The 23341-nt window shown below is 40.7% G+C and overlaps 1 protein-coding gene across 10 annotated transcripts in view; it reads left to right on the top strand.

Annotated features, from left to right (window-relative positions):
- Positions 1–23341, top strand: part of cfap74 (cilia and flagella associated protein 74) — a 157829-nt gene that overhangs the window by 49275 nt on the left and 85213 nt on the right. For all 10 annotated transcript variants that reach the window (XM_069918261.1, XM_069918259.1, XM_069918263.1 and 7 more), the window contains 3 exons: positions 4017–4187; positions 14730–14848; positions 17602–17668. In XM_069918261.1, the coding sequence (XP_069774362.1) occupies positions 4017–4187; positions 14730–14848; positions 17602–17668 (357 nt within the window). The remainder of the gene's footprint in view (positions 1–4016; positions 4188–14729; positions 14849–17601; positions 17669–23341) is intronic.

Genomic DNA, 23341 nt, shown 5'->3' with positions numbered 1-23341 from the left:
CTCACTGATCATTCAAACTCTCACTGGTCATTCAAACCCAACACTTTTGCGCTCCATGAGGCACAGTTGAATTTAAATGAAAGTGAATCGTTTATTGTCATGTGTAATAAAATGCAGTGAAAAATATTGTGTTGCGTACTGTTTCGTTGAGTCAGCCCATACTCAAGCACAACAGGCAGTACCAAATACAAGTGGAATGTAGTATCACATAAAAAATGTTCAGTTACAATAGTTCAAGAACAACATCATTATACCAATTGTCTGATATCGGTGGAGAAGGAACAGTCCTTGAATCTGATGGTGCATTTTTTCAAACTCTTATGTTCTCTGCCCAACGGGAAAGGAAAGAGGAGTGTGTGACCTCAGGTGTTACGAACCCAAAGGACCCCAAAACCCAGCAGCAATAGACATTCACCAAGACGAGTAGTTTTTAAAACAAAAGTTGTTTTTTATCAACTTTAAATATGAAAACAGAATAAAACATTAACTTATCTCTATACTTAACTAACCCAAATTAACCCCCTTCTAATTCTAAGTGCACGTGTATGTAATGTGTGTGTGTAAATTTAAGAAAAGTTCTTTGGTTCACAGTTCAATCTCACTTCTCCTTCTTCCAAGTTCTCTGGATGCAGGCAATTCTTATACTGGGCACAGAATTTAACATGTATAAAGTTCACCAGGCTTTGGTACTTGAAAGGTAAATATTTACTGCTCAGGAAGGTTCTTGTAGGGTTTGCAGAGAGAGATTTGTTGTTCCAGGATTTCCACAACGGAGGTACCACCATTAGTCACCTCAAGGTCTTGCTGATGAAACTTGCCCCATCAGGGATTTCCAGATAATAACCTCTTTCTTCAGGCTACCATAGAGTTCCTTTCTGTTCCACGTATTCCAAGAGAAACATCAGACAGATAGCACTTCCAGCCATCTGCTATACTGGAACTTTCTGTTTCCAACCAACTCTTCCTGGCTTGCACTGTTCAACCACTTTCAGTGTCACACACACAAGCTGAGAGGGCTTGTCTTCTCTTTCTTTCTCCAAATGCCAGAAAGTCATGTGACTCTTTCACTTGCAAAAACCCCCACCTTCTTTGGCAAACCACAGGAGTTCTCCTCTCCGGTCAAGCTGTTGTCTTAGATAAACGAAGCCCAGGAGTGACCCTTCTGTGAGCACATTACAGAAAGGTCAGAAGCCTTGTAGTTGCCAACCATCCAGCCTGTCTCCAATTGCAAACAATGGTCTATTCATTTCATGACGTCATTTCAATTAGCACCTACTTGTGAAATGTGCATAAAAGTCTCCAAAGATCCTGGAATGTTACTGATTATGAATTCTTCAGTCTTTCAAATAAGATCTGTTTTAAAATGTGTGTATGCATGTAACTTACAAATCCTCCCAATATTTATCTGTTACACGGGGGATGGATGGATGGATATTTCCATGTGTTGGTTGCTTTCCTAAGGCAGCAGGAAGTTTAGGTAGAGTCAATGGAGGAGAGCTTGGTTTGTGTGCTGGCCTGACTCTCAGCAATTTCTTGTGATCTTGGGCAAAGAGTTGTGCGCAGAATTGCAAGAATTCCTTCATTTTTCTGGCATTGGCCTGATACCATGCCACTAGACTCTCTGTCTCCTTCGTCTCATCATTGTTTAAGATCTGACCTAAAACAGTAGGATCATCTGAAGACTGTTGATGGAGTTACAGCAGTGTTTGGCCATGCCCTGAAGTAAAATAAGGGTGTGAGTTCACAGCCTCACTGGGCACCCCGATTATCACGGGGTAGATATCATCACCAATCCTCAGAGATCTGATGATCAGGAAGTCGAGGATCTAGTTGCAGCAAGAGGTGTTGAGAATTAGTTCTTGGAGTTTGAGGGAACAGTGTTATTGAAGGCTGAGTTATAGTTAGTCTGATAAACACAATGTTTAGTATTTATGTTTTGTATGATACAGTGGAGCTGCTGCCTCTTAATGCCAGAAACCTAGGTTCATCCTCACCTCTGGTGCTGTCTGTGTGCAGTTTGCACATTCTCCTTGTGTTTGAATGGATTATTCAAGATTCCAAAATTGGCCTTGTAATCTTTTTTCTCCCTGAAAGAATAACTTAAGACAGAAAATTTAAAATGAACTTTTCAGTTAATTTTTACCTTGCCAAAAAAAAACCTTTAGGTCAATTAATGATTATGGTGTACAGAATTAATGGTTATAGTGTGCAGAATTGATGGTTATGGTGTGCAGAATTGACAGTTATGGTGTGCAGAATTGACGGTTATGGTGTGCAGAATTGACGGTTATGGTGTGCAGAATTGACAGTTATGGTGTGCAGAATTGACGGTTATGGTGTGCAGAATTGACGGTTATGGGGTACAGAATTGACGGTTATGGGGTGCAGAATTGACGGTTATGGGGTGCAGAATTGACGGTTATGGGGTGCAGAATTGACGGTTATGGGGTGCAGAATTGACGGTTATGGGGTGCAGAATTGACGGTTATGGGGTGCAGAATTGACGGTTATGGGGTGCAGAATTGACGGTTATGGGGTGCAGAATTGACGGTTATGGGGCGCAGAATTGACGGTTATGGTGCGCAGAATTGACGGTTATGGGGTGCAGAATTGACGGTTATGGGGCGCAGAATTGACGGTTATGGTGTGCAGAATTGACGGTTATGGGGTACAGAATTGACGGTTATGGGGTACAGAATTGACGGTTATGGGGTGCAGAATTGACGGTTATGGGGCGCAGAATTGACGGTTATGGGGCGCAGAATTGACGGTTATGGGGCGCCGAATTGACGGTTATGGTGCGCCGAATTGACGGTTATGGTGCGCCGAATTGACGGTTATGGTGCGCCGAATTGACGGTTATGGTGCGCCGAATTGACGGTTATGGTGCGCCGAATTGACGGTTATGGTGCGCCGAATTGACGGTTATGGTACGCCGAATTGACAGTTATGGTGCACAGAATTGCCTACATGAATTGCCATTCCATCAGGCCCAATGTATAGATGCCATTTAATAGGTAAGAAGGGAAACGCTCAGATTCTGCTGCTTATTTTTCCAGTTGACGTCAAACTACATTCTGAGCATTAAATGTTCTGAATGATTGTTTCCTCTCTTGTACTTGGATTATTTCATTTGTTTACTTGCTGTATTATTTAAAAATAACATTTAGATTCAAAAATTATTTTGAGATTTTAATAAGAAGGACTTCGAACACAATTTATTGTTAATTGTTACCCCTACACCCAACATCAAGAAAATGTTTCACCTAGAATAAAATTAAGAAAAGTTGAAAAATTCTGATATGGCCCCAGTGAAATGGGGTCTGGGAAGTACTAGTTGTTGTTTTGATAATATTATCTTTGGTTTTAAATTTCTGGTATTTGAATAATTAAAGCAAGAATATTTTGGCCTTTGCAGACATGGTTAGTTTGACTGGGTTATGATGATGTCTACATTTCAGGCAGTGTCACTTATTCATCAAATTTAGGAACCCGATGAAAGATTAGCCTGAAATATTAACTCTGTTTCTCTTACCACAGATGCTGCCTGACCTAAATATTTCCAGCATTTTAATATTTTTACTTTAGCAAATCACTGGTGACAACTGATTTGTTAGCAAATGGTTAATAACCTATACACTTCATTCTTGTACTTTGGAATATAACATTAATTCAGGATGGAAACAATACACTACATCTAGATATACCAGCTCATCTGCTAGTTTGAAACTTAAATTATTTATTGTAAGGGTTAAAATTACTTAAATATCATCAAATCAGTTTCAATCAACTGAGGGCATTTTCAATGCATCCGTTTAGAAATACTATTCCTATTAATTTGGAGATCAGATTTATTTCCCTGTGGTTCTTTTCACTTTTAGAGAAATTATATTAGAGTGAACAGAAACTAATTTTAAAGGTTTAAAATAATAAACCAGTGGTCTGAGATGTGCTGAATATACAAGCTTATTTTTTTTAATGACCAACTATTAATTTACTTTCTGTGAAATGTTAAGGATGAACCTATCAAGAAACATCTTGGTGCAGGGACCAGTAAAATGGAACAAGAAATCTTTGCACGACACCTAGAAAAGCAAAGAAGTGGGATTGTCCACAAGCAGGTGGCTGCTGGCCGAGAATTCAAAGGCTGTCCTTTCTACAGCAAGCCAGGTGTTATTCACTTCCAGGTTGGTCTTAACTGCAAATGTTGGATAAGGAACAAAAAAATTGCAGATACTAGGAATCTAAAATTAAAAATTACTCAGCAGGATGAGTTCTTCTAAAGGGCTTTTTTGAATATTTTATTTTTGATTTTTTTCAAAAATACATATAGTAAGATTTTAAATATACAATATATTAAACTTTTTCTTATAAAACACAAATAAAAACAAAATAGTCCCTCCCTCACCACCACACCCCCCCCCCATGCATACAAATCCGTTCACCATCAGAGCTTACATATATTTTAAGTATGTTGATTACAGTTGGGGAAACTTTTTTATGTATAATAATTACTTTTTTAACCTTTTTGTTCCTTTTTGTTACTGAATCTGGGTCCCTATGTGGTCCAGGTTTGGTTGCCAGACCTTTACAAATATGTAATATTTATTCTTTAAGTTGTATGTGATTTTTTTTTCTCATGGGTATAAAGCTGTTCGTTTCTGCAGCCCATTGTGCTATGAGTAGAAGGGAGTCAGACTTCCAAGTGATCATGATACATTTTTTTCGCTACCGTCATGCTATTTTTATAAATGAGATTTGATATTTGTTCAATATGTTGCTGATTTCCATACAATTAACGAATAGATGTAGCTCCAGGTCGCCCATGAAGGCCACCCCTGTGATCCTGATAATTTTCTGAGATTTTTTGCCAAAATGGCCTCACTTCATGCACAACCCCATGTGGCATGTAGAAAAGTTTCTATCTCAGTCCCACATCTGAAACACATCTCTGAAATTTTTGCTTTTGATCTGTGTAACTTTTGTGGGGTAAGATATAAATGGTGTAAAAAAAATTATACTAAACCAATCCATGTTTTGCATTTATAATTGATGTCGTGCAGTCTTTACACCAATCTGACCAGCTTCTTTCTGAAATCATCATCCCCAAGTCTGACTCCCATCTTTCTCTTGACCTCTGCAACCCTGGTTTTGCATTTTTTTCTCTGGAGTGTATAGTACATTTTTGTTATAAATCTGAGTGTATTCCCCATCCAGACTGATCACTAATTTCAGGTGGGGTTAACATTTTCCCCATCTTTCTCTTAAGCACAATCTAACCTGGAGAAAACAGGAGGTGGTCTCATTGGCCACTCGTATTTTGTGTTTTAGTGTTCAAAGGACATAAGAGTTCCTTCTGTGTAACAGTCCTCAATATATCTTATACCATTGTCATACCACAAATGTAATGTTCTATTGCCTATAACAGATTTTTACAAATAGTGCTTTTATTGATACCCCTACTTTTTTTCTACATATTCATTAACTTCTTGCCATGTTCTAATCATATGTATTAAAATGGGATTATCCATCATTTTCTTTAGTGATTTGACGCTCCATTTATAGATAAAGACCTTTGCTTCCCCCTCCTCCATTGGGCACATTTCCATTTAAACCCAAGAAAGGGGTGGGGGGCATTGTCTTCAGTGAAGAAGGCTAAGAGAAATCTAGCCTGTGCAGATAGGTAATATTTTATGAAATCTGGAAGTCTAAATCCTCCCAGCCCTTATTCCCATGTCAGCTTTACCAATGCAATTCTTAGTACCTCATTTTTTTTTGTTTAAAATTTTATTTTAGTTTTTATAGACTTACAAAATCCAATAAACAAAACCTTGGTACCTTATTATTCCATAGGAACTGTCTAATATGATAAGTATCTTAAAGAAGTTTTTAGGTAATGAAATGGGCAGCGATTGAAAAAGGTATTGCAGTCTTGGCATCACTTTCATTTTGACGCAGTTAACCCATCCCACCAAAGTAATCGGTCAGTCCATCCCTTTCTGTACGTCTTTTTCTATCTTCCCAAGAAGAGGAACATAATTTAGTTTGTACAGATTTTCCAAGTTATTGTCAGTTGCTGTTCCAAGATATTTTATTCTATCCGTCTTCCATTTAAATTTACTTCCTTTTTGGTATCTTTCATATTCAAAATTTGTTAATGACATTATCTCTCTTTTATCCATATTTATTTTGTCACCTGACAAGGATGGACATATCCTAAGGGCCTGACAAGATATTCCCTCAGGCCTTGAGGGAAGCTAGTGTAGAAATTGCAGGGGCTCTGGCAGAAATATTTAAAATGTCCTGAGCCACAGGTGTAATGCTGGAGCATTGGAGGGGAGCTCATTGTTCCGTTGTTTATAAAAAGGCTCCAAAACTAACCCTGGAGCCTGATGTGAGTCGTAGTAAGTTATTGCAAGGTGTTCGAAGAAATTGGATGTATAATTATTTTGATAGTCATGGATGGATTATGGATAGCCAAAATGAGTTTGTTCATTGTAGGTTGTGCTTAACCAACTTTATATTTTCGAGGAGGTGACCAGGAAAGTTGATAAAGGAAAGGCTGTGGATGTTGTCTACATGGACTTCAGTAAACTCCCACATGGGAGTTTAGTCAGGAAGGTTCAGATGTGAGGTATTCATGGTGAAGTAATGAACTGGATTTGACAATAACTGGACAGGAGAAGCCAGAGAGTAATGATAGATGACGCTTCTCAGACTGGAGGCCTGTGGCTAGTGGTGTGCCTCAGGGATTGGGGCTGGGACCATTGTTGTTTGTCATCTTGATCAATGATCGGGATGATAATGTGGTAAATTAGATCAGCAAGTTTGCAGATGACACTAAGATTGGAGGTGTTGTGGACAGTGAAGAAGGCTTTCAAAGTTTGCAAAGGGATCTGGACCAGCCGTAAAAATGGGCTGAAAAATTGCAGATGGAATTTAATGCAGACAATTGTGAGATGTTGCATTTTGGAAGGACAAACCAAGAAAGGACGTACACGGTGAATGGTTGGTCACTGAGGAATGTGGTAGCACAGAGGATCTAGGAAAACAAATTCATAATTCCCTGAAAGTGGCGACGCAGGTGGGCAGGCTTGTAAAGGGAGCTTTTGGAATATTGACTTTCATAAATCAAAGTTCTGAGTACAGGAGTTGGGGTGTTAAAGCTGTAGAAGACATTAGTTAAGCCAAATTTGGAGTATTATGTCCTGTTTTGGTCACCTAACTACAGGACAGGTATCGATAAGATAGGAAGAGTACAGAGAAGATTTGCTAGGATTTTGCTGGGTCTTCAGAAATTGAGTCACAGGGAAAGGTTAAACAGGTTAGAATTTTATTCCCTGGAACATAGAAGAATGAGGGGAGATTGACAGAGGTATTTAAAATTATGAGGGGGCTAGACGGGGTATTTACGTCTGGTACTGCATGGATGGCAGTCTCTTCAATCTGAGGTGCCTGCAAGGTCACACCAAGACACAAGAGCAAATCGTCCGTGAACTACTCTTTGCAGACAATGCCGCTTTAGTTGTCCATTCAGAGCCAGCTCTCCAGCGCATGATGTCCTGTTTTGCGGAAACTGCCAAAATGTTTGGCCTGGAAGTCAGCCTGAAGAAAACGGAGGTCCTCCATCAGCCAGCTCCCCACCATGACCACCAGCCCCCCCACATCCCCATCGGGCACACAGAACTCAAAACGGTCAACCAGTTTACCTACCTCGGCTGCACCATTTCATCTGATGCAAGGATCGACAAAGAGATAGACAACAGACTTGCCAAGGCAAATAGCGCCTTTGGAAGAGTCTGGAAAAACAACCACCTGAAGAAACACACAAAGATCAACGTGTACAGAGCCGTTGTCATACCCACGCTCCTGTTCGGCTCCGAATCATGGGTCCTCTACCGGCATCACCTACGGCTCCTAGAACGCTTCCATCAGCGCTGTCTCCGCTCCATCCTCAACACTCATTGGAATGACTTCATCACCAACATCGAAGTACTCGAGCTGGCAGAGTCCACAAGCATTGAATCCATGCTGCTGAAGAACCAACTGCGCTGGGTGGGTCACGTCTCCAGAATGGAGGACCATCGCCTTCCCAAGATCGTGTTATATGGCGAGCTCTCCACTGGCCACCGAGGCAGAGGTGCACCAAAGAAGAGGTACAAGGACTGCTTAAAGAAATCTCTTGGTGCCTGCCACATTGACCACCACCAGTGGGTTGATCTCGCCTCCAACCGTGCATCTTGGCGCCTCACAGTTCGGCGGGCAGCAACCTCCTTTGAAGAAGACCGCAGAGCCCACCTCACTGAAAAAAGACAAAGGAGGAAAAACCCAACACCCCACCCCAACCAACCAATTTTCCCTTGCAACCGCTGCAACTGTGTCTGCCTGTCCCGCATTGGACTTGTCAGTCATCAACGAGTCTGCAGCAGACGTGGACATTACCCCTCTTTAAATCTTCGTCCGCGAAGCCAAGCCAAAGAAAAAGAGAAAAAAAGACAGAGTAAATGTAGATAGCCTTTTTTCACTGAGAGTGGTGGGAGAATGTAGAATGCAGGAAAGGGCTTTGGCAAATACTAGAGCGCATCGGATGTCCCCCAAAGTTCCTCAACATGATTATCCAACTGCACGAAAACCAACAAGGTCGGGTCAGATACAGCAATGAGCTCTCTGAACCCTTCTCCATTAACAATGGCGTGAAGCAAGGCTGTGTTCTCGCACCAACCCTCTTTTCAATCTTCTTCAGCATGATGCTGAACCAAGCCATGAAAGACCCCAACAATGAAGACGCTGTTTACATCCGGTACCGCACGGATGGCAGTCTCTTCAATCTGAGGCGCCTGCAAGCTCACACCAAGACACAAGAGAAACTTGTCCGTGAACTACTCTTTGCAGATGATGCCGCTTTAGTTGCCCATTCAGAGCCAGCTCTTCAGCGCTTGACGTCCTGCTTTGCGGAAACTGCCAAAATGTTTGGCCTGGAAGTCAGCCTGAAGAAAACTGAGGTCCTCCATCAGCCAGCTCCCCACCATGACTACCAGCCCCCCCACATCTCCATCGGGCACACAAAACTCAAAACGGTCAACCAGTTTACCTATCTCGGCTGCACCATTTCATCAGATGCAAGGATCGACAATGAGATAGACAACAGACTCGCCAAGGCAAATAGCGCCTTTGGAAGACTACACAAAAGAGTCTGGAAAAACAACCAACTGAAAAACCTCACAAAGATAAGCGTATACAGAGCCGTTGTCATACCCACACTCCTGTTCGGCTCCGAATCATGGGTCATCTACCGGCACCACCTACGGCTCCTAGAACGCTTCCACCAGCGTTGTCTCCGCTCCATCCTCAACATCCATTGGAGCGCTTACACCCCTAACGTTGAAGTACTCGAGATGGCAGAGGTCGACAGCATCGAGTCCACGCTGCTGAAGATCCAGCTGCGCTGGATGGGTCACGTCTCCAGAATGGAGGACCATCGCCTTCCCAAGATCGTGTTATATGGCGAGCTCTCCACTGGCCACCGTGACAGAGGTGCACCAAAGAAAAGGTACAAGGACTGCCTAAAGAAATCTCTTGGTGCCTGCCACATTGACCACCGCCAGTGGGCTGATAACGCCTCAAACCGTGCATCTTGGCGCCTCACAGTTTGGCGGGCAGCAACCTCCTTTGAAGAAGACCGCAGAGCCCACCTCACTGACAAAAGGCAAAGGAGGAAAAACCCAACACCCAACCCCAACCAACCAATTTTCCCTTGCAACCGCTGCAATCGTGTCTGCCTGTCCCGCATCGGACTTGTCAGCCACAAACGAGCCTGCAGCTGACGTGGACTTTTTACCCCCTCCATAAATCTTCGTCCGCGAAGCCAAGCCAAAGAAGAGAATATACCTGTAGAAATCCTTAGGATTTTCTTTCTCATTGTCTGTCAAAGCCACCTCGTGTCTTCTTTTACCTTCCTGATATTTTTCTTGCATTTTTTGTATTCCTCAAGTACCTCATTTGCTCCATATTCCCTACACCTGTTATACACTTCTCTCTTCTTCTGAACCAGTATTGTGGATCTCAAAACCAAGGTCCCCTATGCCTGCTAACATTGCCTTTTATCCTGACAGGAACATACAAATTTACTCTCAAAATTCCGCCTTTTTCAGTATAGGAGTCCCAGTCAATATGTGGAAAATTAATATCGTCTACTATCACAACCTTATGTTTCATGCATCTGTCTGCTATCTCTCTACAGATTTGTTCCTCCAATTCTCACTGACTATTGGGCAGTCTATAATATAATCCAATGTGTGTGGTTTTGCCTTTCCCGTTCCTCAGCTCCACCCATAACACCTCTGTAGACAAGCCCTCTGATCTGTCCCGGCTGAGCACAGCTGTGATATTTTCCCTGATGAGCAATAACACACCTCCTCCTCTCATTTCCCCCCCCACCCACCGCCACTACTGATCTATTGTGTCTGAAGCAATTGAGCTGCCAGTCCTGCCCCTCTTGCAACCAAGTTTCATTAATGGCCACATTGTCATAATTCCACATGCCAAAACACACTCTAAGCTCATCTGTCTTTACTATAATACTTCTTGCATTGAGACCATTTCCGCCACGCACAATCTGTTGATCTCTAAGAGTGCATTCAAATTTCAAATCATTATTTCTCTCCCCCCCCCCCCCCACTTTTCTGCTCTGGCACTCTGATTCTTCTCCCCTTACAAATGTAGTTTAAATCCACTGGAGGAGCACTAGCAAACATTCCTGCATTGATATTAGTCCCCTTCCAGTTCAGGTACAAACCATCCCACCTTCCCTGGAAGAGAGCCCAATGATCCAGAAATCTAAAAGAGGTGGCAGTGTTAGCTTAGTGGTTAGTGCAATGCTCTTACAGCACCAACAACCTGAGTTTGAATCCAGTGCTGCCTTTTAGGAGTTTTTATCTTCTCTCCATCTGTGTGGGTCTCCTCTGGGGACTCCGGTTTCCTCTTCTAAAATGCCAGAAGTTTTAAAAACTGAGTTATTCTACCTGACCACTTAGCGTCAACACTCAATACTGCACCCCTGCCCCACAGTAGAGATTCAAGCAGACATATTTTGGTTGCTGCTGTCTGACGGTGGTGAATGGTTCACTTGTTGAATAAAAGGTATATACCAAAAGATTTTGTAAACAAACTGACAGCTGTATGCTGCCCGACATAATTAAGAAATAATTTCAAGATGGGCTTTTTCACAAGAATCTGTCATAGTTACTAATGTACATAATGTGTCTAAAAATGAATTCTGTAATAATTTATTCAATTTAACTCATTAGCAAACTGTGGAATGCAGGTAACAATTAAATTAATGCCAGAACTAGAAGAGTTGAGCTACAGGAAAAGGTAAAAGGTGAATTGCTTGGTATTTTATTCCCTGGAGTGTCAGAGAACAAGGGGCGATTGGACAGAGATATACAAAATTATAAGCGGTATAGATAGGATAAATGCAAGCAGCTCTTTTCACTGAGGTTGGATAAGCTGAGAACTAGAAAACAAGGGTTAAGGGTAAAAGGTAAAATGCTTAAGGGGAACACATGGGAGAACATATTCACTCAGGGTGGTGATAATGTGGAATGAGCTGCCAGTGGAAGTAGTGGATATAGGTTCAATTTTGACATTTTAAGAGAAGATTGCATGGTAATTGGATGGGGTGGGTGGGGGGGGGGGGGGTGGAATGGAGCTGCTATGGAGGGCTATGGTCTGGCAGCAGGTCAAAGGAACTAGACAGAATAATAGCTTGGCTTGGATTATATGGGCAGAAGGGCCTTTTTCTGTGCAATGGTTCTATGGTTCCAGTAGCAATATCTAGTATTGAATGCAGCTCAGATCCACTCAGTGGAATTGGTCTCTTTTCCAGTTTCTTTCTGGATGAGTTGGCTGTCCCTATTGACTCCTGCTAATTTTGTTTACATGGCTTCACTGCTGCAAATTTTATTCCAATCATGACTTCACACTGATGTACTGCTTCCAATCTTCACCTGTTTCTCTCTGTTGATTTGATCTGATCAGTAAATTCACCTTTTTAAAATCTCATCTTTGTGGATAATGGATATGCAGGCAAATTATTTATCTTGGAGTCTGAATATGGCACATCAGTAAAAAATATTATTGAGCTCAAGGAAATAGTTCAGATTGGAAATGATTTTCTTCTACAGACTGGTAAATATGTGGTACAGTCTTCCAATTAAAATATTTTAATGGTTTCTCAGTAAGTGCTGCATAAGCCTCCTGCTTCCTGAGCTGTTGGAGCTGTGCAATAATTAGCAATGTACAAAGATTTTATATGTCACAGATCCAAAAAGCCTATACAATCTTTGAAAATTTTGCCCTGCAGTACAATTAATTCCCTTTTCATGACATCAAAATGCATTTAGAATAACCCTTATATGCTTTGATACATCATGGACCTTCCTCAACCTCAGGACATTCCAAAGTCCTTTAGAGACAATGAAATAGTCATGTTGTGTTGGATTAATTCAGACACTTTTGAGTTTGCTTCTTCCTGATCTCTGTCCACAATTACTTATTGCTCATTTTATTTTAAAAAAAATGTAGAAACCACACCAAGAGCCATGAGCCCTTGCTGCCCAGATACACTAATTAGCCTACAAAGGTTGGGAAGAAACCGGAACATTCAGAGGAAATGCTTCTGGATACAGAGAGAACATAGAAAACTCCTTCCAGATGGCACTGATTTCAAACCCGGGTCACCAGTGCTGTAATAGCATTGCTCTAACAATGATGCTCGTGTTTCATTTTAATTTTTTTCCTATACTCTAACTTTCTTGGCATTTTAGATATACATACAGCACAGAAACAGTCCCTTCTGGCCCACCAGTCCGTGCTGCCCAAATACACCCAATTAACCTGCAAACCCCATACGTTTTGAGGGTGGGAGGAGATCGGAGCCCCTGGAGGAAAGCCACGCAGACACAGGGAGAATGTACAAACTCCTTACAGGCAGCGTCAGATTTGAACCTGGGTCGCTGGCGCTGTTAGAGCGTGCCCTAACCACTACGCTAATCGTGTGTGAGCTATAATCTGAATCCCAGTGAACGAGGACATTACTCTCACACCTCAGAAAATACGTTTCATTTCAAAAATTTAAAAAAATGAAAAAGGGAATTGCTACTGACACAAACCAAAAAAAATTCAAATTTCGCCACTAACTCCAATCAATCTCATTTCTCAACAGAAGTCTCAAAATGTCGTGTGTGTAGAAGATTTCAACTTTATAGTCAAATTCTTCCATACCATAGAATATTACAGCACAGTTAAGCACAATTTAATTTTAATGGGAAAAAAAATAGAATGAAAAGCTTCCATAGCAAATGTCAGGTCATCCTGTCCAAAAAAGGATATCAAAAAATTAGTAGGAATACAGTAGCCGTAGACAAATCAGGGGGAGAGCATCCCAGGTTTAAACAATAGTTTTTCATTCTTGTTTTAATTTGAAAATCAGCTTTCATTTTGGCATTTGAAATGATTATTTTATCAGGTTTTGAAATTATGCTTTAAAACAAAATAATCAGCTCACTTTCCTCAGACTCACTTATGTTCAACTTGACTTAGCACTTTGTTCTAATTGTTCTTGACCTTCCTTCCACACGTTTCTGAAGCCAAGGATGCCAAGGAAACTTAGTGCCTTGTTGTTTGGCAGAAAGGAAATGTTCTGATGTGGATGGTTGAGATCCATTTTTGAAAGAGTGTACACACAGGGCTTTGGCCTTTGTTGCCTGGTTCTGTGTGTTTCTGGCAGTTTCTATTCTCTTTTGCTCTTTGGCAACCATTTTATTTATTTTAATATTTACACATTTTACCTCTGCCTTTTTAGTTTAATTGTTTTTTGTTCTTTTCTGATGAGATTTGTGAGACAGTATTTACTATTTCTAGCTTCTCAGAGCCGCCATTACCCACCAGATAGCCTGCCAGATCTTATCTTACAGGTCACAGGGTCAGCATTCCTTTTGCTCTCTCCCCTCCTGCATCTTGTTGCTTTGTTCAGGTTTATGAAGGGGTTTTCTTGCCTACTGATGAAGCAGTTGGATCTAGAAACCTGTCTTTTTGCCTTACAAGTTGCAGTCAAGTCACTTCATTTATTGTCATCTGATTGTACAAGTACAAATCAATGAAACACAGTTCTCCAGTCCTCAGGGAAAAACAACCAGACATAATAAACATACATACAAACAATACATATGCAGAACAAATATTTATATGAATAAATATTGTTTCATAAATGTAAGAGTCTCGGACGGTTAATGTGAGCTGTTCCTTTGGTCGTTCACCATTCTCGCTTCCCGTGGGAAGAAGCTGTTCCTCAGCCTGAGGCTGTTGACTCTGATCCTTCTGGATCTCTTTCCCAACAGAAGCAGCTGAACAATGCTGTGTGCAGGGTTGGGGTCCTCAATGATCCTGGTAGATCACGGTCCTGTGGAGTGGATTGACCTCTGATTCATTTCTGCTGGCATACATTTTACTGCATCTAGTGCTATGACAATTTCTTGTATGTTGTATTCTAAATGTGACAATAGTGGAACCTTTACTTTTTAATTAATTCAGATATCTTGCTTTTTCTACTGATGGGCCCAGTATTTTGAAAGTTATTGCTTTCCATTTGATTATAGCTGAGCATACAGAATTAATTGAAATGAGATGTTAAAATCATATTTATTGCTGTAAACTGTTTGTGTTTTTAGAACTTTGATGTTGGGAAAACGTACAAGAAAAGGGTGTCACTGATTAATGCTTCGTATGGTATCGCTTACTGCAAATTGATTGGCATCAGTGATCACATGAAAGACTTCATTGAAGTGGAGTGAGTATTATGTTAAATAGGAGAATGTTTCTTCACCAGTAAGAAAAACTATGACAGTGAACCAGAGAACATTACAGCACAGAAAACGGGCCTTCTTATTCTGTGCCAAACTACTATTCTGCTGAGTTCCACTCACCTCCCCATCCATTACTTCTCCTGTCCATGCACCTGTCCAAATTCTTCTTAAATGTTAAAATCAAGCCTGCATTTACTGCTTTAACTGGCAGCTTTTCCCACACCCCCACCACTCTCTGTGAAGAAGTTCCTCTTTATGTCCCCTTAAACCTTTCTCCTTTCACCCTTAACCCATGTCATCTGGTTTATATCTCACCTACCCTCAGTGGAAAAAGCCTACTTGAATTTACTCTATCTATGCCCCTTATAATTTTAAATACCTCTATCAAATCTACCCTCATTCTTCTACACTCCAGGAATGAAGTCCTAATGTGTTTCACCTTTCCCTGTGACTCAGTTCCTGAAGTCTGAGCAACATCCTAGGAAATCTTCTCTGCACTCTTTATCTTATTGATATCTTTCCTGTGGTTAGGTGGAGCACTCAATACTCCAAATTTGGCCTCACCAATGTATTATACAATTTTAACACAACATCCCAACTCCTATACTCAATACTTTGCTCTCTTTACAACCCTATCCACCTGTGACGCCACTTTCAGGGAATTATGTATCTATATTCCAAGGTCCCTCTGTTCTACCAGACAGCTCAGTACCCTAACATTCACTTTGTATGTCCTTCTTTGTTTTGTCCTTCCAAAATTCAATTCCTCTAACTTATTTGAATTAAATTCCATCTGCCAATTTTTAGCCCATTTTTCCAGCTGGTCCAGATCCCTCTCCAAGCTCTGAATACACTCTTTGCTCTCCACGATGGCTCCAATCATAGTGCCATCTGCAAACCTGCTGATCCAATTTACCATATTATCATCCAGATTATTAAACAATGGTCCCAGCACCGATCCTTGATGCACACCACTAGCCACAGGCCTCCAGTCTGAGAAGCATCATCCACCATTACTCTCTGGCTTCTCCCATCTAGCCAATGTCAAATGCAATTTACTACCTCACCATAAATACTGAGTGTCTGAACATTCCTGACTAACCTCCCATTAAAATGCTGTCTTTTGACCTGTGCCCAACAATCTGCTGGTTTCTGGCCACCATCCTGTTCAGATACTGGAACTCTGGAGGAACAAACACAGAAAACCCTGTAACATTTAATGGGTTTGGGAATATCTGCAGAAGAAGAAACAGATTTAACATTTCAAATTGAAGATCGATCGTCAGAACTGGAAGAGAGAGAGAGGATGAAGGGTTTACTTTGATTCCCTTTCGGGTGGGTCACAAAGTAGCCACCCAATCTGTATTAGGTTTCTGCAATATCAAGGAGATGAATGCAGAACACAAGATTGGAAGAAGTACAAGTGAATCAATGCTTCATTTGGTAGTACCAATGGGGTCCCCTGATGGTAGAAAATGTCCCACAAAACAATTGTGAAATATTCTGTAGTTTCATTCCACATTTCTAGCATTTGAAGGTGTTTATTTCCATGGTAGAAATTGCTTTACAACAGCAATCAAATAAAATGTTGCGCAAATGTTGTTACACATAAGGGCCGGATGGTTAGTATAGTGGTTAGCACAATGCCTTTACAGCGCCAGCAATTGAGACCAGGGTTTGTGCATTCTCCCTGTGTCTGCATGAGTTTTCCCCTGAGTCTCTGGTTACCTCCCACTATTCAACATGTACCAGGGATGTAGGTTAATTGGGTGTAAATTGAGTGGCATGGACAGTAGGCCGAAATACGCTGTTACTGTGATGTCTGCCTAAATTTTTTAACATTTAAATTTAGAAGTAATGAAGGGCTCTGTACAACAGAACCAAATAACTAAGGAAAATAAATAAATAAATATGACTCATTGTGCAATCCATCCCATATCTTGAAGCCAAACTCAGCGAGTTGAGCAGCATCAATTAGAGAAAATTAGTGGTTGACCGGAGTCTTGATGAAGAATTTTAGCTCAAAGCATTGACCATCCCTTTTCTCCCACCGATATTGCATGACCTGTTGAGTTCCTTCAGAAGATTGTGTTTAGCTTCAGTTTCCAGTGTCTGGAGTCTCCTGTGTATCTCCATCCTGCGATTTGATTATTTGTTTCAGTGGGTGTCATTCATTTCAGGGATTGCTGCCCATAATCTGTCAAGTGCAAGTTTCTTATAACCTGTTCAGGATCTTGCTAAAATAAATCAACAAATAAATCAATGTTTACAGCCATTTCTAAATTGCTTTCAGCCAATCTGCAATGATGAGTGAGCATTTCCTGGTCATTTGTTTTGATGTTATGGATAGAGAATGTCCTTCATTATGGTTTAGGAAATATGTGCAGTGGAATTTGTCTTATGTTCCTGTCATTGTTAACTGGGAGATAGATTTCCATTGAGGTCTACAGACATGGAAATTTGGTGGGTATCAGTGGGATGGTGATTTCAACAGCTCCTTTTATGCCTCATTCACCCCACTATTTTTGCAATATGGATCGTTATATTTTTGGTAAAATTGCTTTGCTTTGTGTTTTGCCATGATCACAAAGTTTGTTGAATGTGAGAAAAGTTAACAGGACTGTTCAGCTTTGTTCTGAAAGCCAATTATTTACTGTTGATTTTAAAGTAACATTTTCAATTCTTACTGTGAGCAAAGATGTCAAAGCTTTCAGTTGCATTATATTTTTATTCCTAGGTTCAAGCCTCCTGGTCCCCTTTCAGCTGGAATGTCCTGTGAGATGACAGTAATTTTCAAATCTATGGTAAGAAGTGTATATATAAACAAAAATTTTTGTAAAGTATTCACCAGTCAACCACTGAATGTTTTATCCAGGCAGGTTCATAACTCCAAATGTTTCTCCAGAAGAGGTGACTAAAAACATTTTGGTTAATTTGTCTGTATGCCCTTCAAACCACATGCCTGCAAAACACCTGAAGCTCAGATAAAACTGAAACTCTGCTGCTTACACGATAGATACCCTGGTCACACCAACCCATAGCCCTTTGCATGCTCCCCATTCTACTCTGCCTTGATCAGTCAATGAGATTTTTTTTTCTTTTTTATATTTTTTTATTTTTCACACTGTGAACCAAATCAACCAAAATACATACAAACATTTCCCTCTTAAATATACACAGTGGCATTTTCTCCGCTTTTTTCCTCCCTACCTTTCCTCCCCCCTTCCGACCCCCCACCAAAACCAATAAACATTCAACATATGCAATACAATAAACCCATTAAACAATGTCTTCACACAATGTAACATAAACAAGAAAAATGTGTCAATTACTTTTACACACTGGATCAAGTCATTTTGTCTTATCATTTTAGGGGGTGGAGGTCCACAGTAGGCCCTCTCTGTTATGTTCCATGCACGGTTCTCAAATTTGTTCAAATAATGTGACTTTATTTTTTAAATTGTATGTTATTTTTCCAATGGAATACATTTATTCATTTCCATGTACCATTGCTGTATTCTCAGACTCTCTTCTGATTTCCAAGTTGACATTATACATTTTTTTGCTACTGCTAAGGCTATCATAATAAATCTGTTTTGTGCTTCATCCAGTTTGAGGCCTAATTCTTTACTTCTTATATTACTTAGAAGAAAGATCTCTGGATTTTTTGGTATGTTGTTTTTTTGTGATTTTACTTCATGCCTGATTTAGATCTTCCCAAAACTTTTTCACTTTCTCACATGCCCAAATTGCATGTACTGTTGTTCCCATTTCCTTCTTACAGCGAAAACATCTATCTGATAATGTTGGATCCAATTTTTTTAACTTTTAGGGTGAGATATATAACCTGTGTAACCAATTATACTGTATCATGCGTAACCTCATGTTTATTATATTCTTCATAGTTCCAGAACATAACTTTTCCCATATTTCATTTTTTAATCTTTATGTTTAAATCTTTTTCCCACTTTTGTTTGGGTTTATAGCTTATTTCATCATCTTCCTTTTTTTTTGCAGCTTGATGTACATGTTCGTTATAAATCTTTTTATTATCATTGTGTCTGTAATCACATATTCAAAGCTGCTTCCTTCTGGTAATCTGTCTATTTCCCAATTTATCCTTTAAGTAGGCTTTCAGTTGATGGTATGCAAACGTTGTACCATGAGTTATTCCATATTTGTACTTCATTTGTTCAAATGTTAATAAATTATTTCCCAAAAAACAATTTTCTATTCTTTTGATTATTCTCTAAAGCAGGGGTGTCAAACTTAAATTCACGGAGGGCCAAAATTAAAAACTTGGACTAAGTCGAGGGCTGAACTAAATATTTATTGAAAATTTTCAACAACATCTGCATGTTTTCTCTTCTTTCAACATATGTAATGTTAAACTTTAGGATATAACTTTAGGAGGATAATGTTACAGGTCAGGAGTAGGTAGCTCAAGTTCACCCTTTGCTTGACCTGAGGGAAACATATTTGGTCCCTGTGAAGATGTAGTTAGCATTCACAGGCTGTGTCCATTTTGACCTGCATCAGGACTCAGCATTTCCTGCTCACTCCTCAGGCTCTAGGCCTCTATTCACCCTCGACCCACCATCCCTCTACCTGACCAGTCCTTTACCCAACCTCTACTCACCCCTCCCTCCACTCGCTTTGCCTCTACCCACCCCATTCTATACACGCCCCTTTACTGCCTCTCCCCTCAACCTGTTCCTCCCTCTACCCGTCTCACCCTCTAATCACCCCTCCCCCACTCACCCTGCCCCTCCCCTTTTACCTCTTCCCTATCCACCCCTCCTTCTACTCATCCCTCCCTCTAACTGCCCCTCGCACCACCATAACTTCCCCTGCCCGTTACTCCTCACCTACACCCTCTGCCCACCCATGCTTACCCACCCACTCAGGTCCAGCGCGCTGCCGATCAGCCTTTGCGGAACAGTGGGGGCTGTGCGCAGCTTGCCATGTCCGTCGCGCCGACAGGAAATCACAGACGCTCGCCAATCCGCCGCACCGCTCGACAGGTGGGAGAAGTGACTGGTTGTGCGGGGAGCCTTCCAACTGGCTTGCCGGCTGATGACATTGACAGACTTCTCGTGTTATAATTTTGTTTTCCCCGTTCTCAAAGTTTGCACGGTCAACCTGCAACACTCTTGCTCCCTCCGCGTCCCGTGGATCTGATGCCCGGGTGTTGTTAGGATTCCCAGCAGAAGGTTTGTGGAATTTTACCATTCTGGATTCCTTTTTGAGAATATTCTGGCCATCTTTTAAGGGGGGTGGTTTTAGGGAGGAGGGGATAGTTAGGGGATGGGGAAGGATGTGCAATGAAGGGGGAGGATGGTGGGGGTGACATTACAAAAAAACAGCATCGGCTTTCGCTGCAGGGCGGGCCACCTCTAATACATTTTTGAAATGATCATGCGGGCCAAATATAATTATATCGCGGGCCAAATTTGGCCCGCGGGCCAGAGTTTGACATGTGTGCTCTAAAGGAAAAGTTATCTATTGTAAAAGGGATTAGCTGATTTTGCATCAGTAACAATTCTGGTATTTGGTAATTTGTTTTTTTCCTTTCTAAGTGAATCTTCTTCCATATATTAAGTAAATGATGCAATACTGGTGAGCTTTTATATTGCACCAGCTTTTCATCCCACATAAAGTATATGTTCCAGTACCTTCTCCCCTATTTTATCTAGCTCTATCTTAAACCAATCTGGTTTTTCCCTTGTCTGATAAAAATCTGATAAATACCTTAATTATGCTGCTCGATAATAATTTTTAAAAGTTTGGTAACTGCAAACCACCTTGATTATACCTCTCTGTCAATTTGTCTAATGCTATCCTCAGTTTCCCCCCCTTTCCATAAAAATTTCCTTATTATTCTCTTTAATTCATTAAAGAATTTCTCTGTTAAGGGAATTGGTAGTGATTGAAATAAGTATTGTATCCTTGGGAAGACATTCATTTTAATGCAATTTACCTTCCTTATCAACATTAGTGATAATTCTTTCCAATGTTCTAAGTCTTCCTGCAATTTCTTTATTAGTGGCTGATAATTTAATTTGTACAAGTGGCTTAAATTATTATCTAACCTAAAACCTAGGTATCGGCTTGCTTGTGTTTGCCATTTAAATGGTGATTCTTTTTTAAATTCTGTATAATCTGCATTACTCATTGGCATCACTTCACTTTTATTTGCGTTGACCTTGTACCCCAATATTTCTCCATACTTCTTCAATTTCTTATGCAGTTCTTTTATTGATATTTCTGGTTCTGTTAAGTATGCTATGATGTCATCTGCAAATAAACTGATTTTATATTCCTTCTCCTTTATTTTTATCCCTTTTATTTTATTTTGTGTTCATCACTTCTGCCAATGGTTCTATTGCTAAAGCGAACAATGAGGGGGATAATGGACATCCCTGCCTAGTTGACCTACTTAATTTAAATTGGTTCGATACATATCCATTTGTAAATTTGTCCACTTTATTATTTTTGCTAGTCTTTTGTCCAGTTTTATCCAACAATGGATCCAAATTAAGGTTAAACTCCCCTCCTATCAATATATTCCCTTGCGTATCTACAATCTTCAAAAAAATATCTTGCATAAACTTTTGATCCTCCTCGTTAGGTGGCTAAATATTGAGCAAATTCCAAAATTCTGAATATATCTGACACTTTAACATTACATACCTCCCTGCTGGATCTATTATTTCCTCCTCTATTTTGATTGGTGCATTTTTATTGATTAATATAGCTACACCTCTAGCTTTTGAATTATATGATGCTGCCGCTACATGCCCTATCCAATCTCTCCTTAATTTATGTTCCACTTCAGTTAGATGTGTTTCCTGCACAAATACTACGTCTATTTTTTCTTTTTTCATTAAATTTAATAGCCTCTTCAGTTTAATTTGGTTATGTATTCCATTAATATTTATAGTCATATCATTCAACATGCCCATTTCATACCCTGTTTACACCTCATTTCCGCTTCCTCACCACAACCATCCCCCTTTTCCCCAATTTCATCTCTCAGTTTTCCCTTTTTAAACTCAACGTATGACAACTTCCACATCCAATATTCCCTTAGCCCCAAATGTCCACCTCCCCCTCTCTGAGTTGCCCCTTATCCCTTGCCGGGCAACCACAACTCCCCTTTCCATTTGCTTTGTGAACCCGCTCGCAAGCGTCAACTGATTTTGCAGTGATGGTTATTCTCTCCCACTCAACCCCCCCAGAAAAGACTTTTTTTACACAATCAACAAAGCTCATCCTCTTTTTTTCCCCCTTACTTCCTTTCTTCCCTTCTTTAGTTCTTTCATATACATTATTTTTACATCTTTATATGTATTTTATCGCCATTCTTCATTCTTGTTACATCTCTTCATCTCTCCTTCTGTCCTCCAGGCATTCTGCAAATTCTCGTGCTTCCTCCGGATCCGAGAATAGTCTGTTTTGTTCCCCAGGGATAAATATTTTAAGCACAGCTGGATGTCTTAACATAAATTTATAACCTTTTTTCCATAGGATCGATTTTGCTGTATTAAACTCCTTCCTCTTCTTTAAGAGTTCAAAACTTATGTCTGAGTAAAAAGCTGTTCAGCCAGTCCTATAGGATCTTCCAATAACTTTTTCATTTCTTTCTTAAATCCCCGCACCTCTGTACTAGTTAGGGGAACATTCACATATCCCGTTCCCCCTCCCGGTCCTCCCATAGGAACTTCTCTCAGGGGATTTAGGTTTATTGAAAACTTTGATGGTCCTGGACCAGTCTGGGATCTTGTCCAGGGTCGGTTTACCGGTGGAAGTTTAGGGTCCGACTCCCTTAATTCATCCTTTTTATCCCGGCCCCCTTCGGGGCAATCAGATTCATCACCTTTCCCCTCCGGTAATAAGCTTTCCTCGGGCGCAGTAGGCACCGGGGGAATATAAGGAGGGGGAAGGTTGTCCAGAGGTTCCCATTTCTTTTCTCCTGCCACTCTCAATTTAAAACATTCTGTTAAGGATCCTGGCCAGGGAACCCAACAAAATGCATATGCTGACTCTTCTTGATTCACCTTTGGTCTCGAATTTACATATATGTTTAATGCTTGTCTAACCCAATCCTCATCAGATCCAAATTTCGGCCACCAGACCGAGGAACCTTTAATAGGTTGTTTTGACCAAAGGAGACAATATTGGACCATCTTTTTCTTGTTTTTGTCCCGATATCTTTTACTATCCCAATTTTCAAACATTCTCCCCACAGGGCTGTCAAGGGGTACTCCCAGGAATTGTCCTGAATTTTCAGACGAGCCCTTAGATTTTGATCCTCCCATTTTCCCACCTAGATCTGTTTATCGTTGCTGAGGACCCTCTCGCTCTGGACCCTACTCCCTTCCTCTCAGACGCCTCGTCGGAGGTGCTGTCCCTCCTTCGGTTACCGCTGAGGTTTTCCTGGGGTTGACCCCTCTCTTCTCGGCACTTCGTCGGAG

This window comes from Narcine bancroftii, chromosome 2 (genome assembly GCF_036971445.1).
Source record: "Narcine bancroftii isolate sNarBan1 chromosome 2, sNarBan1.hap1, whole genome shotgun sequence".
NCBI lineage: Eukaryota > Metazoa > Chordata > Chondrichthyes > Torpediniformes > Narcinidae > Narcine > Narcine bancroftii.
The sequence above is the reverse complement of the archived record's forward strand: the minus strand, read 5'-3'. Positions and strand labels throughout refer to the sequence as shown.